The following is a 16,590-nucleotide window of genomic DNA, read 5'->3' on the forward strand; positions in this document are numbered from 1 at the left end:
CCTAATATAGTTCGTAATTGAACGCAGTCTAAACGCGATTTGTAAATCAAACAATTAATCAATTTGTCATGTCAATGCTTCTTCATAATTAACATATCGCGTTACCTTGTGAAACTTTAAATTTTAGCGTTCTGTTTTCAGATCATCAATTTTAAAGATTTAACTGCTTGTAACAATGCAATTTAAATATGAAATATCTTACAACGTTTATACATCAGTGTTCAAACGAGAAGTTCTTTAATTTCAATTCAAACATAGTTTTGAACTTGAGTTATTACAAGTTCCGCATGCACTGGCTGTTTGATATAAAGTTATACAGCCAGAGTTAAAGCTGTATAGTGTGCCTGTCATCAAAAAGAATTTTTAAAAAAGTATTTGGACTTCACAACTTCACCGAACAGTGTCATTTTGGCATGATTCAGAATTTCAAAACTCTAATCATTGGTTTAGTACAATATGTAAGGGGTTGATATGTACAAACTAGGTCGAGTTCCTAAACATGCTCTTGATGCGTCCTTTTATACATATCTACGAGTAAGCTATGCCTTGTTATTGTGGGTATACACGGATGGATAAAATAGAAATATATCGAGGGTAATTTCCCCCAAATAGGTATTTGCGTTTAATGCAAATATTTGCCCCTTGTCCTTGGGTAATTTTCCTACAGATACAAATTTGCCCTCGTCATATAAAAGGGGTGTAAATAAATGCAAGAACCGATTTGCTCCTTAGAGTATTTAAATTTTGCAAGGAATTTTCAGAACATAAATACAATCCTTTTCTGTTGAGTTTCATGCACTGTCTATATTTTTACACTCAAATTTGGAATAGCTAAGCGTGAAGTTTTACTAGTCACAAATCCTGATTGAGTCTTTTTAAATTGTATCGCACTTTGCTGTGGGTGGCATCGTTATCTTGATAGTAGCGATTGGTGTCCGTTTCAAATGTCGCTATCCAAACAGAGTGATAAGGTGTGCGCGTCCTTTCGCGGAGTTCACAGGTTATCCTATTGCAGTTTTATGGCATCATATTAAAGCCTCTTCTTTCTACAAGAAACTGTAAGTTATTTCAAGATTGCTCTTGAGTTGATCACTTATTGATAAACTTATAACCAATTTACATGTAATAATTTAAATCCGTATTTCTGAGTTAACAGTTATTTTCTAAAGATGAAACGCCAGTATACTGCATTAGTTCTTTATATTCATTGATTACTTTTCGCAGCAATTGCAATCCATCAAAGCTCTTGAGATAGCAGCTTTTGAAAGAAACGTGCCCAAAATTGCCTTGTACCCGATTCCTGCGGAATATATATATAACACTGCAATAAACTGTAGGGTGGCGATGATGACTCCTACAGGAACTGCACCGCCCAACAAGCCCATGAAGGGGGCGGCATTGAAATTGGCCATTATTCCCGCAGCTCCAAAACCCAACGCTGGCAGACCAAACGCAACAAGGCTTATAAGAGCTAGAACTCCTCCAATTTCTATAGCTGCAGGACCCCCACGGCACCAGAAAATACATTTGAATTGAGCATCTGTGAATTCGTGTCTAATTTCACACCATAACTCTGAAATATTAAAACATGCATTGTTAATTGATTAAGCTGATGTTGGAATATTTCAAGACAATAACGTGCGACATGATCAACTGCAACTACGATATGTTTTTTGTCGTTTTTGTTGTCCGTAGTTAATGCTCTTAAGGAAGAATGAAATGAAAATTGGCATTGCACGTAAACATAAAAAGCTACCAAAATCGTTATGAATACCCAAGGCACCACCTGAACAAAAAACGGTTAAATGTCAAGTTCTTGAAATGCGACTAAAATGACAGGTGCACAACAGCCCATGCTGACCAACACTTCGATGCAGTTTTAAATATGTAAGGGTCATTTTTGGAGCTCCACGGGACTGAACATGTGTCAGACAATACAATCTGACATTCTTATTGAAAATCAATACATACACATGTATTAGGAACATAAATTTTGAGCGCTAAATCTTACACTACTTAATGAATAATGCATTTATAAAAAATATTTATTACTGATAACAAGATATTAAATACCGTGTTTTGTGCACTTTCTCTTTCAAAATAAACACAGTATCCTTCATAAAAACCATTGTGTTCCAAATATATGTATCCTTTTTGATATATTAAAACACATGTATTATTAATCTTATTAATCTTATTCGGGACAGACGAGTGCATCTTTAAGATTATTCGAAGGAAAATATATGTTGTAAGACATAATTAAATACGAAAACTATTGAACGTGCCCAAAACCCTTTGCTGACAAACAAACCTATGATGTCAATGAGTTTATATGTTATAAGCTGGTGCTACATGCTACAACTTTCATTCCCTCTTTTACGGAGTAAAGGGCCATAACTTGTTAAGCCCAAGTGAAATTCAAAAACAATCTCACATCAGCCCATGCTAACGAATTAATGCAGATGTAATAAATTTGGTGCTACTTGCTACAAAATATATTTCAGATCATATTTTACTTAGTCTTTTAAGTCCGAGTTAATTGTGACAGAAATGACAAATGCACAATAGCCTATGCAAAGCAACATATTGATGAAGTTTCATGAGAGTGTGTGCAATAATGTTTATGTTTCATGAGCCTCAAAATTGTTTAGGCCAATATTGATTAGTTCAAAGGACATAATTCTTGTTAGACCAAGTAAATTATGACAGAAATCGTAGGTGCAAACTAATCATGCAGCACATCGTTCCTTTGAAGTTCCATTAATAAATGTTTAATGTTAATGGTGCTATATACGCAAAAATATCTATGGACAAGACAGCATGGGACGGTATGGAAAATGCAAACAACGGATGCTACCCATCATTCCTATGAAGTCTCATTAATGAATGTATAATGTTTATTGCGCTAAATACGCCACAATATATAGGGAACGAGACAGGACGGGACACTACGCAAATAAAGCAACTACTACATAGCACCCTTTTCCCAAAATATATAATTAGAAGCATAAACCGAACAATCCAAAATATATGTGTATTCTTGAAGACTACTATTGACTAAAGATAACAATAATACTTATAAGACAATGACACCCTAACAACAAGGAAGCTTACTGCTACAGAACTTCCATTTAAAAGGCCATGCTGGAAACATAGAGTCTATGTGTCGGTCCTGGATGGTAGTACGCATGTACATAACACAAGACTCTCTATTTTCTCGCTTTCTGTAGTTATAAATGGATTCAGCCACGCAATGAAGCAACTCGTTTACGTTTCTGGAAAATACGAAGATCGTACAATGCCATTATCCAATATTTAAAACATAGGGTTAGGTAATAGTGTTGAAAGTATATAACTAAAATTTAACAAAATAGTTCCAACGGTTAATTTTCTGACATAAAATAAGGACCCATAGTTACGTTATCCCTACAATGTTGTAAGTCACTCTTTAACATGCTGTTCAGAAAAATGATACATTAGTTATACAAAGGTTTTTTGCAACATTTTGTTTTTCGTATTTGTACCATGTTTTATTCAAGTTGCATTTAAATGCTTAAGGTGAAAGATTATCACATTTTTATTAAATAAAAAAAATGTTTGTTAATTTATGCATATGTAAGTAAAAACAAAATTACAATACATAAACAATACTAAGAAACAAGTCAAAAAAGGAGAACCCGAAACTTAAAAGGCTGAAGGTAAACAAAATTCGTTGATGCAGTTTATTAAATGCAGACAGGTTCGTGATGATCCTGGCAGTTTTGTGTAACTACTGGTGAACTCAGACAAGCTGAAACTATCTTGACGTTACACAGGAAATCACTTCAAAACATAGACGTCAACCAATCATCAGAGAGATATGGCTTGTTATAAACTACATTGATTGCATCATATGTTGTGGAAGAATCCAGTTAACAGAGACAGCCAACTATTCATGTCTACTACTACCAGCCAACAGATTGGTCACTGAAGACGCTCATTGCAATTAATAACACGCAATGTGTAGCTTAGACTGTTACTCACTTACGTCAGAAGTTTTGGATACCATCCATCAGACAGCACGTAAAAACTACGCTATGTCGATGGGTCAACAACCTCAATGTAACAGGGAAGTCCTACAATGCACCAGACTTCCAACACTACTGGCCACGGGAGTCAGCGAAGAACCTCCCTTCTCTGTCGAGAGTGTAGGTTTCACCATAGACTTACGTATGAAAAAAGGCATAGACAGCAACAGAAAATCTACATTTGTCTGGTTTAGTTAACACTCGAGTTGGCATTTAGAAAAAAAAAGAGATATCACCAAAAAACAAATATGCTGGCTTTTAGACTTTTCTTAAGCAGTCGATCACTGGCAAGATTAATGCTAGCCTACAATGACACCTCCTATCAAACTGTCGCCAATCAGATATTACTTTGCGCGTCACTAAATCTCTCAATTGCTTTTATACAGAAAGAGATACAGTGTTAGTACACTCCAAACGCACCAGTCCGGGAACTTCTTGATTGCACCTCGCACATGTATATTGGCAGTTGTAATCTGCTTAATGGATGTTTGGTTCACAGAACTCTTCTAAATGAAATGTAAATCTGCACGTTTATTCCATTGGCAGATTCATGACCATAATCAGTAAACAATAAAAAAGTCAGAAACAACATGGACGTTCAGTTCGTTGTTCACCTAATGCGAAATCAATTAAACAAGACGGATACCAAAACGGACACCGGAAAAGTTCCCTTACACTCGACGGAGGTACATATATAGAATTACTTAAGCTTGGTCCAATGTATATATTTGCTTGATATTCTTGTTTTTTTCGAAATCATTTTTCATTTTATACTCTAGAATTCCTTTTATTGATTAGCACATAATTCTGTAAATATGATATATTAAAATTTTCGAGTGAGGTCTATTGCATTTTCAAATCGTTGCGACTAAGCCACATACTCCATAATTATATTGTCGAGTTTGTGATTAAAAACGGATCTGAACTCGTTAGCTATAGTAGAATATCAATATTGTTGTAGAAGAAGTGATAGTTAAAGATTTGAATAATTATAATCTTGAGTTGTGACAAAATAAGAGTGAAAAGCCATTGAGTAGTTCTTTAGTTCATATCTGCTCTGAGGGGAGAGCACATAAAGGATTTATTATAATTGGAATTGATTTTCCTAATATAGTCCGTTATGGAACGCACTCTGTACGTCTTTTGTAAACCAAACAATTATCCTATTTGTGATGTCAATACTTACTTCATAATTTACATATCGCGTTACCGGTGAAGGTTTAAATATTAGCTCCCTGTTTTCAGGTCAAATATCAATTTTCAAGATTGAGTTGCCTTTTACAATGTCATTTAAAAATGAAATATATTACAAGGTTTATACATCAGTCTTTAAACGGGAAGTTCTTTACTTTCAATAAAAATCATAGTTTTGAACTTTAAGTTTTAAATAAGTTCTGCATTTTCTGGCTGTTTTATATGAAGTTTAATAACCAGAGTTAACGCTGTTTAGTGTGCCTGTCATCAATTAGAATTTAAAAAAAAAAACAATGTCTGAACTTCACAACTTCACCAAACAGTGTCTTTTTAGCATGATGTAGAATTACAAAACTCTACATCGTTAGTGTAGTTACATAAATTTATATTTAAAAAATAACAATAAGGGTCCGTATTGAATGCATACATATTTCTGATACAACAATTTAAGTAGTTTCATTCATTAAAATTAACAAATAAATATAGATCTCGTGTTTTTGTTCGAAATTAGAAGTTGATGCCAAAGCTAGGTTCGCCGAAAAAGAGCAAACCTGCGTAGCATTTCATGAGAAAACAACCAAGTATTATTTAAAGTAACAAACAAACTTTCATGACACATTAATCGTCAATATTTCAGCCTACTCGAACAATACAAGCAACAATTCGGGAGGAAGCCCCCTTAACAACCCATATCACATTAAAACCTATATTGTTTGGCTAATTGGAAGAGCATGTTCCGAGTTATCCGACCTTTTTAAAACCAAACTTCAAATCTACCAACATTTATTAAAGGCAATATGTAAGATATTATTGTAAAAGCGAATATAACTATACAGAAGTTATCACCAGTATATAACTGTAAAGATTGACAGCTTAAACATAATGCAAAAATTCCACGCGGCACATAACTGATAATTATTCTACTTTCCGGATCTAAAATGTATTTATACCTTACGCAGCTTTTTTTGGAAATAAAGGTCTGCACAATACTGAAAATATTTAGACTGAGCACGGAGTGCATGAAATAACATTAAAATACAATATATATAAGGGGTTGATATGTACAAACTATGTTATCATGCTCTCTTTGCTCGCTCCTCATTTATAACGCGACATAGAAGTGATGTTATCAGATTTGTCCCCCTTTACGGCCATTTAACACCACAGTTTCGGGTCACTACGGAATTCTACAAAGTCATTTCCATGTTAGTTTATACTTCTGTGAATTGGGGATCTCACAGGAATGCTATCGCACTATTCCAGAGTATTAGATAACGGCCTAATTTTGAGTTAAAGTCCCTTGCAATGTACATTTTATCACAATCGCCATATAAATTCTTAAGTGACAACAAATAGGTAAGACTGGGTACCTCGTCTCGTGCAGACTTTGCTGGAGGCAAGTTACAACTGATTTTCACAAATTCAGTTTCAGTTTCTTTATGTACAAGTTTCAGAGCCAATATTCCATCATAAGTTTCATCATTCACTTTTACGTTATAATATTCAACAAGAGAACTACGAACTAATAGTCAATCGCCATCGGCTGATTAAGGGGCGTTTATGTGAATTTCTGGCCTGTTAGAGCCAAACCATGTTTATTGGTTAATGACTATATTTTTTTGTAAGATAATATACATTAGATAATATTTTGCACACGCTTGTTAACCGACAATTTTGCTTGAGACAATCAAGAGCACCTACCCTTTAATGATATAAATTACTCAATTCCAGTCTTGTCTCATAAATTGTTTTAGAAACCTTTTTTTAGTCAACACCAACTTTGGTGGTCAGAATGTGTATAGGCAGTAAGTTTTGGTCTGATTCGATAACAAGCCATGTTGTTAGTCTATCCAGAGTTATGACCCTTGAATTTTTGGCAAAATAAACTGCAATGTTCGCTCATTTTTTTGGCCCTAGATACAACACTTATCACAAAATGTGTGTCCTAAAGTAAGGTCGTGCGCATTTGAGACAGTTGGCGCTCTTTTTATTATAATTATTATTATTGCAATTATTATTATTATTATTATTATTATTATTATTATTATTATTATTATTATTATTAATTGTGCATATTTCTTTTGTATTCGTTTGATAACAAACTTACCTTTCAGTAACGCTTTGAATGTCTTAATGTAATTGTATATAATGTGCGTACATGTTCCGTTTATATTAAAACAAAAAATCATTATGACTTTTAGTGTATTGTACTGACGATATCTATATTTATTTTCATTTCGTTTATATGTATGATTAAAGTTCTAAAACCGAAGCATATACATTTTTACTGCTTGATGAGATACTGTTAGTGAAAAAGACAAGTCAGTTGATATGATTTTCATTTTTTATTGAATATAGGTAAAAGATATAATATCATATAACTAAAGATCACAAAAAGTATGTACATATTGAGAAATTTATTATATCTTTTTTTAAAAACGCAGTGAATACACACGTGAGTTAAAAATGACTATTGTCATTTCTACCTTATATGCTGCGATACCTAACAATCCTTGATAACATACATATCGATTTTATATATGAATAGAAAATTTAAGAATAACTAATATAAACGAGATTATGGCATTAACTTTATTTGGGATAGTTGGGATAAGAGTGTTGTTAGCTCACCTTAGCACGAAGTGCTCAATGTGAGCTATTGTGACCGGCGTGTGTCCATCGTCAACAATTTGACTGTTAACACTCTAGAGGTCACAATTTGGGCACAATTTTAATGAAACTTAGTCAGAATGTTACCCTCAATAAAACCTTGGACGAGTTCTATATTGGGTCATCTGGTGTTTAAAACTAGGTCACCAGTTCAAAGCATAGGAAAAGCTTTTAAGCACTCTAGAGGTCACATTTATGACTGTATGTTCATGACACTTAGTCAGAATGTATATATTGATTAGTTCTAGGGCAAGTTCGAATCATGGTTATGTGCGATCAAAAACTAGGTCACCAGGTCAAATTGAAGGAAAGCTTGTTAACAATCCAGAGGTCACATTAATAAATGTTTCTTCATGAAAGTTAGTCTGAATGTTTAAATTAATAATCTCTAAATTAAATTTGGGTCATCTAGAGGTCACATTCATGACTGCATGTTTATGAAACTTAGTTAGAATGTTTATATTGATTAGCTCTAGGCCAAGGGGTCGTGTGTGGTCAAACACTAGGTCACCAGGTCAAATTAAGGAAATGCTTGTAACACTCTAGAGGTCACATTTATAACTGTATCTTCATGAAAGTTGGTCAGAATATTTATATAAATAATCTCTAAGTCAAGTTTGAATTCGGGTCATGTGTGGTCAAAAACTAGATCAAGGTCACATTTATGACTGTTTGTTCATTAAACTTAGTCAGAATGTATATATTGATAATCTCTAGGCCAAGTTCGAATCTGGGTCATGTGCGGTCAAAAACTAGGTCACCAGATCAAATAATAGGAAAAGTATGTTAACACTCTACAGGCCACATTTATGACAATATGTTCATGGAACTTGATCAGAATATTATTATTGATGCTCTTTATTGGATCAGGTGAGCGATACAAGGCAATAATATCAATAATAATGCTTCATTAAACTTGTTTAAAACAGCTGATTCTTAATGGAGAAATGAAGAGAAAAATCTATTGTGTTTTGACACTTGATCTAAGAAGACGTCATATTTTTACTTTCGAATTGGAAATTAATGCATGTTTGTTTTGCCTAAATTTGAAATTAAAATAAGACTGCATTTTAACTTCAGTAAAATTATGATGTTATCAAAAAAAATATTTCAAAGTTTTCACAGTAAACTATTCCTAGCAGAATCATACATTGCATTTAATAAATAATAAGGATCTCATTTAATGTTGTACTTTCTATCATTGCTATATTGTACCATGTTCCGTGTATTTTTAGTATCAAAATCAGCTTCTGAGTACTTGTCCAAAAGCCAAAAGCATTTATAGATAGAGGTATTAACACCAATCGTATCTAGTCAACCAGTTATTATGTTAAAGTTAATAAGTGGAATTCGTAAGCCATAACAAGTAAACTGTTAGTGTTGTTAAGCTAAAAAGGTTAACAAGTGGCAATTCTGGGCAATTTTTTCAAAATTGCTTTTAGTCTTATGATATTTATCTTAATAAAAATATATTGCGAATACAAGCTAGATAGCAAAATAATTATCGCTAAAATTAAGTGGTTAACACGAAACAATTCGTAAACGTTTATTGGTTATTATTCAATATTATCTGATGTAGTTTTTATGATAAACTTATCTTATGGCAGTTATACGGCACAATATTAAAGCCTTTTCTTTCTACATGAAACTGAAAGTTATTTCAAGTTTGCTCTTATGTATATCACTTATTGTTAAGCGAATATTCAATTTACATGTTATGTAATAAATACGTATTTCTGAGTACAATATTTGCTACAGATATTACGCAAGTAAACTGCCGTTCTTGTTCATATATATTGATTACTTTTCGCAGCAATTACAATTCATCGCAGCCCTTGAGATAGCAGCTGCAGAAAACAACGTGGCCAAAATTGCCTGGTAGCCGATTCCTAAGACTGCAACCGACTGCATGGTGGCGATGATGCCTCCTGCAGGCACGGCACCGCCCCACCAGGCCATGAGGGAGGCGGCAATGGAATTGGCCATTATTCCCGCAGCTCCAAAACCCAAAGCTGGCAGACCAAATGTAACAAGGGCTATAAGAGCTAGAACGCCTGTAAATCCTACAGCTGCAGGACCCCCAAGGCACCAGAAAATACAACTGAATTGATCTTTTGTGTATTCGTGACCGATTTCACACCAGACCTCTGAAAAATTTAAAAAAGATGCATTGTAATTTTGATAAATTAAGCTGATGTTGGAACGTTTCAAGACAATTATGTGCAGAACAAAGAACTACATCTACAATCTGTTTTTGTCGTTGATCTTCTTCCGTAAATAAACGTAAAAGTAAACCCCAAGTACTTCTATGATTAGAGATCCCAACTCAATCTGCAGACGGAGGGAAACAATCCAGACTACCTAATGCAAACACTTTTTAAATATACGATGCAGTCATCGTTGGAAACTAAAAACATCCCACACAGTCTGCCTTATAAAAGGTTTTAAACTGTGTAATCATAGAGTTTCATAATAAAAAGCATCATTGTACTAAAACTGGGAACAAATAAAGAAAAACATTATTATAAATAAAAGCGACTTGTATTTGCTAATCTCTCCTTCCAAATGATTTGAAAATGTAAAATATTTGAAGAAAATGAAGAAAATGAAGTCACATGCCATAACACTCGGAATCAGCCAGAACGTGTTCGCCAAATACGGTTTTAAAGATAACATGAATTAGCAAAATCTTCATGAAAATCAAACCACTGAAAGTTTAGTTATGAAAGGATGCTATATTCAACCCAATATTTTGTTTCAGGTATTCATCTTCAAAAACAAGAAGGCAAGTGTTCTTCAAAATATTGCCTTTATATCCACGGTTTAAATAAAATCCAAGTAATTCATTAAGTCTATCTGCTGGAAACGTTTTAATTTTACGAATTTTTTTAAAACATCACCATAAAAATCGGGATGGATATACTAGCAATGAGCGATTTAAGAATAAGTTTACTGCGTCATAAGTTTACTGCGAAAGCTGATTTTTTTACATCTGTACATATTCTAGCAAATCTTATCAACTGTGTAATAAAGACACCATTACAATACTTACTCAATAATGCATATACAAAAATATTAATTACTGATAACAAAAAACTAGTTAATATCTAAACCCGCAAAAATATTAAATGAGTGGTGAGTGCTTAAAAATAATTGTGATCTATTATCGTCTTATTTGGTAGAAATATCATATTTTGTGCACCTCTCTTTCAAAGAAAATCACAGCATCCTTATTAAAACCAATGTATTCATCCTTTTTGATATATTAAAACAATTGTATTCATTATGGTAAATCTGTTTTGGGATTATGCCTGTTAGAAGATGAATAGGAGGAAAATAACTGCTGTGAGATAAAATAAAACGCAAAAACAATTGGACTCGATGTCCATGAGTGTATAAAAAGTAGGTGCTACATGCTACGTTTCATCCTACATTGTATCTATAACGTATTCAAGGGCCATAGCTTGTATTAGTCCAAGTAAGGTTTAACAAAAAGTTCACATCAGCCCAATGCTGACAAATAAATGCAGATGCAATATATTTGTTGCTATATGCGACAAAACATATCTCAGATCATGTTTAACTAGTTTAAGTGCAAAGACCACTTGTACGTCCGAGTCCCGTGTGATAGAAAATGACAAATGCACAAAAGCCTATGCAAAGAAACATACTTATTAAGTTTCATGAGAGTGCAAAAATGTTTATGTTTGATAAGCCATAGAATTGTTCAGACCAATATTAACTAGGTTAAAGGACAAAACCCTTGTTAGACCAAGTAAAATATGAAAGAAATCGTAGGTGCAAAACTACTCATGCAGCCCATAAGTAAGCCCATTGAAGCTTCATTAGTGAATGTATAATGTTTATGGTGCTCTTTTCGAGAAAAAAAAATGGCACCCTGAAAATTAGGAAGCTTACTGCTACAAAATTTCCACTTAAATGGCCATGCTGGAAACATCGAGTCTATGTGTCTGTCCTGGATGGCAGTGCGCATGTGCAGAACACAAGCCTCTCTATGTTCTCGCTCTCTGTAGCCATAAATGGATTCAGCAACGCAATGCAGCAACTCGTTTACAGTTCTGGAAAATACGAAAATTAAACTATTCCATCATTTTATATTTAAAACATTGGGTTAGGTGATAGTTTTAAAAGTATATGACTTAAATTTAACAAAATAGTTCACTAAGGGATACGCAACATTCCAAATAATATTTCTAAATGTATCCTTTACCTTAGTGGTAAGTTATTTGATAACTTCAAAGTTCCTAAGAAATGATGAAAGGTATTGACTAAGATTTGTTTAACAGTATATTGTGAGAAAAGCTTAATAACTCAAACATTGTCACTATCATAAGTACGAACATTCTAAAAAGTGTGGTCCTGTTTTAAGGGGAAACAGGAGAAAACCACCTTGTCCGGCATGATGCCTAGGTTACAGGCGATAGTATTAACCAGTGTGCTTACCGGACAACCTGATTAAGAATATTAATTGAAAGACGTCAACTTACGTGCATGAGTCGTTTGTAATTGTTTTGATGTATCCGATGGGCTCGCAGTCTGACCTCTTGAAAGCATCTTCGATTTTTTGCACATCGGCACAAACATCATCAGGCGCTAGGCTTCCTGTAATGACATTATATTAATAGGAAGGTTTTAGTGTCTTTTTAATGCTAACTCAAACGCAAAAGAATCTAAATAAATAACTGACAAACATTGAATCATGATGTTCTTTCAAAACTGTTTAAGGGAATATCATAGTGCAAAAGTGTGTGGAAAAGGCAAATAAAGAAACGTTTTAAAATGTATTTACATTTACTTTGGATGCACATTGGTTCCAGAGAAAAATGAACATGATTTTCAATATGTTTTGGTGTTTCATGGAGTACGACCATTTTTTGTGTCAACATTTTAAATATTTTTCTGACTACCTGGTATGTTTAAAATGAGAAATATATTCAAATGAATAGTGCCAAATGGTGACTTGAATTCATTTCTAGTCACAATATTAAGGGCAAATATCTGTCTTCCAATTAAATCAATCAGTAAAAAGCAACGTGCTGTTTTTGGTAGTTAAAGCAATACTCAATCTGTTACAAGTTTTTATGAAGAAAGGTTATATTTCGGGCCAAAAATCCATAAAAAGATTGTTTATTATTTGCTTCGATTTAAATAAAAACTACATATATCTCGTGTTAGTTTACAATTGTATTTTCAAAAGAAAAAGAGTTTGGCTTATTGGCGATTTCGTGTTTTGGGCATTAAGGTCCACTTTTGTACTGTGGAAGACACTGAACAAGAAACAGTAACACAATGTTCTAACAACACAAAACACACACACATTCATACATATTCAACCACAGCCTCTCGGGTCACCGCCCGGGAGCGGTCAGCACAACAAACAAACAACCAGGGGTTCACTTTGTTATGGCTTTCGAACCTAACATTTGTCTAAGATGTATCCATTTACTACCTGCTTACGATTTTATAAACGAAGTCAAATCCAAAATAGCAATGCTTTATTGACACCACTGTAATAAAGCAATCTAAGATATACGCTTTTTACCATTTGGCAGTGAATACATTACTTAATATACAAATGAAGTTGTTTGCATAAATGTATACAATATTCAATAGTCCTTTAACTGCAGTAAGCATTCGTATGATCGATAAACTGCTCGCCTATCTTAATCATGAACAAAAAGCTATATACCCCACGCTATTTAAAGAACAAACATGGTTTAAACGTTGACATCGTCTATAGGTAATTGCGAATCTTTTAAACTGAACAGAACCATATTTTATCTTAAAATATAAATAAAGTTTAACAAATCATGGAAACGTTAAACATACCTGAAAAACCAATCATACTCATGGCCATAAAACATAAAAGAAACATTTTAACTCCCTGCATTTCTAGTCGAATTATTTATGAATTTGTTATTCACACAACTTATCTGATCTGCTCGACAAAGAATTGTGTATGATATTCAACAATCAATGAGTTGAGTAAGTTTGTAAAGAAGGTAGAGTCAATATCAGTATGATATATATGGAAAGACGTGCGGGACATTCTAATTGCTAATTCGTATTTGACAATTGACTTTTGAATAGACCGCCAATTATTTTTTTGAAAATATCGTGTTGCCGATTGACAAAGTCTTCCATTAAAGATTGCAAGTGAAACATACAAACTATTTCAGATTTTGCAAATATTACAAACAGATGTTTTATATATTGCTATGCAAAAAGTAAAGCGTGTGCTCTAGGGGTTAAAAACAGAATTTGGTATTTTCGATCCTATATTTATTTTATAATTAAATATCACTAAATATATGTTTTCAGGAAATGTCATCCGGAATGTTATTGTGTGTATTGGCAACGTTCCCATTAAAATTGCTAAAAATTGACTTGGTTTGACTAATAACTTTAATTCCACCGGAGTATTTGTAATATTACATAATTAGACAATGTGCACAATTTCTGATTAAAGAGTACGTATTATCAGCACTGTACTGTACTATTTGTTTCTTATGTCATCAGTCATCAGATTCAATTCAATAGGTTTTTGTCATTGTTTCCATTGACTCTTTCACATGACTTCTTAAAAGTTTGAATTAAGAAAAGTACGGCAATAATCTAAATTATTTTCAAGATTAACTTACATTAACAGTTATGTTTTGTAAACAATTTAGTGTTGATATTTTTGAGATGCACTTGCACATGTTTAAGTTTAAAGCACTTTTGTGACCAAATATTTATTTCACAATTATCTTATACAATCATTATAAAGGAATATATCGGTTCCAAATGGCCTTATTCATTCATATGCAGTACCTTTTCCTTTTTTATTCTTTTTAAAGTTTGTCATTGCCATAATTTTCAGTCAATAGATGCTTAAGAATGAACTATGCATGGTAAATGTAAATCGAAATTATCAGTATATTTCCTCCGTAACGGTTGATTGACTGACATAAAATACGGACCCATAGTTATGTTATCCCTACAATGTTGTAAGTCAAACTTTAACATGCTGTTCAGAAAAAAATGATACATTAGTAATCCCAAGGTATTAACACAGAATACAGATTTTTGCAACATTTTGTTTTTCGAATTTGTACCATTTTTTGTTCAGGTTGCATTTAACTGCTTAAGGTGAAATATTTTCACATTTTAATTAAATAAAAATATTTTAAGTTGTGTGTTTGATAATTGATGCATATGTAAGTAAAACAAAATAAAAATACATAAACAATACTAGGAAACAAGTCACAAAAGGAGAACCCAAAACTTAAAAAGCAGAATGTAAACAAGGTTTGTTTTAAGATTTGGTAAGTAAACGTCATAAGACCCCTGTCCCTATGTAGTAATCTGGTATACCATTTTGTGAAATCTCAAGCGTAATATTACTGTATCCCTTATTTTTGATTATGTAGAAGAAAAAAAAACTATTTTCTTTGTGGTTTCTTGCAACAAGGTTGAGATGCTACTATTATCAAATTTCCTTTTAGGAAGATTTTAATAAATCTCAAGACATTTGTCTCTCTGTGTTCTAGCTGTTCTTTTGCTTTCTTTCTGTACTACCTTTAACTGACGCTGGCGTATCTTCACGTAGGCAGTATTAGCCCGGGCCTGCACGTGATTTTCAAATATGATATTTTAAACAAGTCCAAAGTACATTCAACGCTGAAAATGTATGGGGCTATATGCTTGGGGTTATAATCTTAGCCAGATCTGAACTGGTTGTTATGCCTAGAGTGAGACAACCAGCTACGGGGACACGGCGAGTAATCTGACTTAAATTACTTAAATTTAAAAACATCTTATAAACATGATCACATCAACTATTTCCCATGACATGCCTCATGAATGCCCCTTTACTAGCCAATCCGCATGCGGGGGCTTCTACCCAACTCAGTTAACAAAACCAATTGATGACTGGATCAAAGAAAAACATATTCACGAGTGACTATGAAATTAATTACGATCTTGCATAAAATTAACAAATTTTCTGTTTCTTTAACTTTTACTGTCGGAGATTGGATTGATTTTTTCTAAATCTTGATTTAAAAAAAAGTGTAGCCCAGTTCTCTATGGCATGTATTTTCATGAACACCGTGTCAGTCATTGGACATATTAAATGTCATTAAAAACATCGTTTCACAGTCAGAAATAATTATCTAGTTTATTAGAATTATCTAGAACCATCTTACTTTTACTCTAGTTTTGAATCTGTCATATTTCACAGCATATAAAAGTCCTGATGGTTTCAATCGATACATTGAGCATTCATTCGTATTATTTAAAAGGACATACTTACCTTCAATACTCAACGAAATGTGATATCGTCCTAAACGAGGGGACGATTTTGTATCCTTGCTAATCTTCAAATCTTTACTGCAAATTTAAGTTTAATGTTTGCAGTACTCCTTACAGATATCGAGACAGCTATTTTGGTTGTGCGTGTTCAATCTAAATACAGCATATTACAAAATACAATTTTATTACAGCAGTTAAATGCTCTGAGCTACAAAATCATACTTTCTTTACTGAATATTTAGTGTTTAGTATTGTGTATGGTTAACAAACACGATATAATTGAGAAGTTTTGAGTTGTACACGATGCATTTTAAATATTGTTCAATCGGTACGGATAACATTA

At 33.1% G+C, this 16,590-nt stretch overlaps 1 protein-coding gene across 1 annotated transcript; it reads right to left on the reverse strand.

Moving 5' to 3' along the window:
* Positions 1–7,591: 7,591 nt before the first annotated feature.
* On the reverse strand, positions 7,592–13,894 carry LOC128203353 (uncharacterized). Its single transcript, XM_052904742.1, has 4 exons — positions 13,782–13,894; positions 12,440–12,554; positions 11,850–12,010; positions 7,592–10,078 (listed from the first exon to the last, which is right to left on the reverse strand). Exons 1-4 carry the CDS (start codon positions 13,840–13,842, stop codon positions 9,732–9,734), a joined length of 684 nt encoding a protein of 227 aa, XP_052760702.1. The 5' UTR covers positions 13,843–13,894; the 3' UTR covers positions 7,592–9,731.
* Between the last annotated feature and the right edge of the window lie 2,696 nt (positions 13,895–16,590).

Source organism: Mya arenaria, chromosome 9 (genome assembly GCF_026914265.1).
Source record: "Mya arenaria isolate MELC-2E11 chromosome 9, ASM2691426v1".
In the NCBI taxonomy this organism is placed as follows: domain Eukaryota; kingdom Metazoa; phylum Mollusca; class Bivalvia; order Myida; family Myidae; genus Mya; species Mya arenaria.

Bases quoted from the DNA above. Each gene is read 5' to 3' on its own strand.
- LOC128203353 (XM_052904742.1), bottom strand. From the start codon at position 13,842: ATGCAGGGAGTTAAAATGTTTCTTTTATGTTTTATGGCCATGAGTATG. The intron at 12,555-13,781 runs GTATGTTTAACG...ATGTCATTACAG, and splicing joins GAGTATGATTGGTTTTTCAG to GAAGCCTAGCGCCTGATGAT. The intron at 12,011-12,439 runs GTAAGTTGACGT...CGTATTTTCCAG, and splicing joins ATTACAAACGACTCATGCAC to AACTGTAAACGAGTTGCTGC.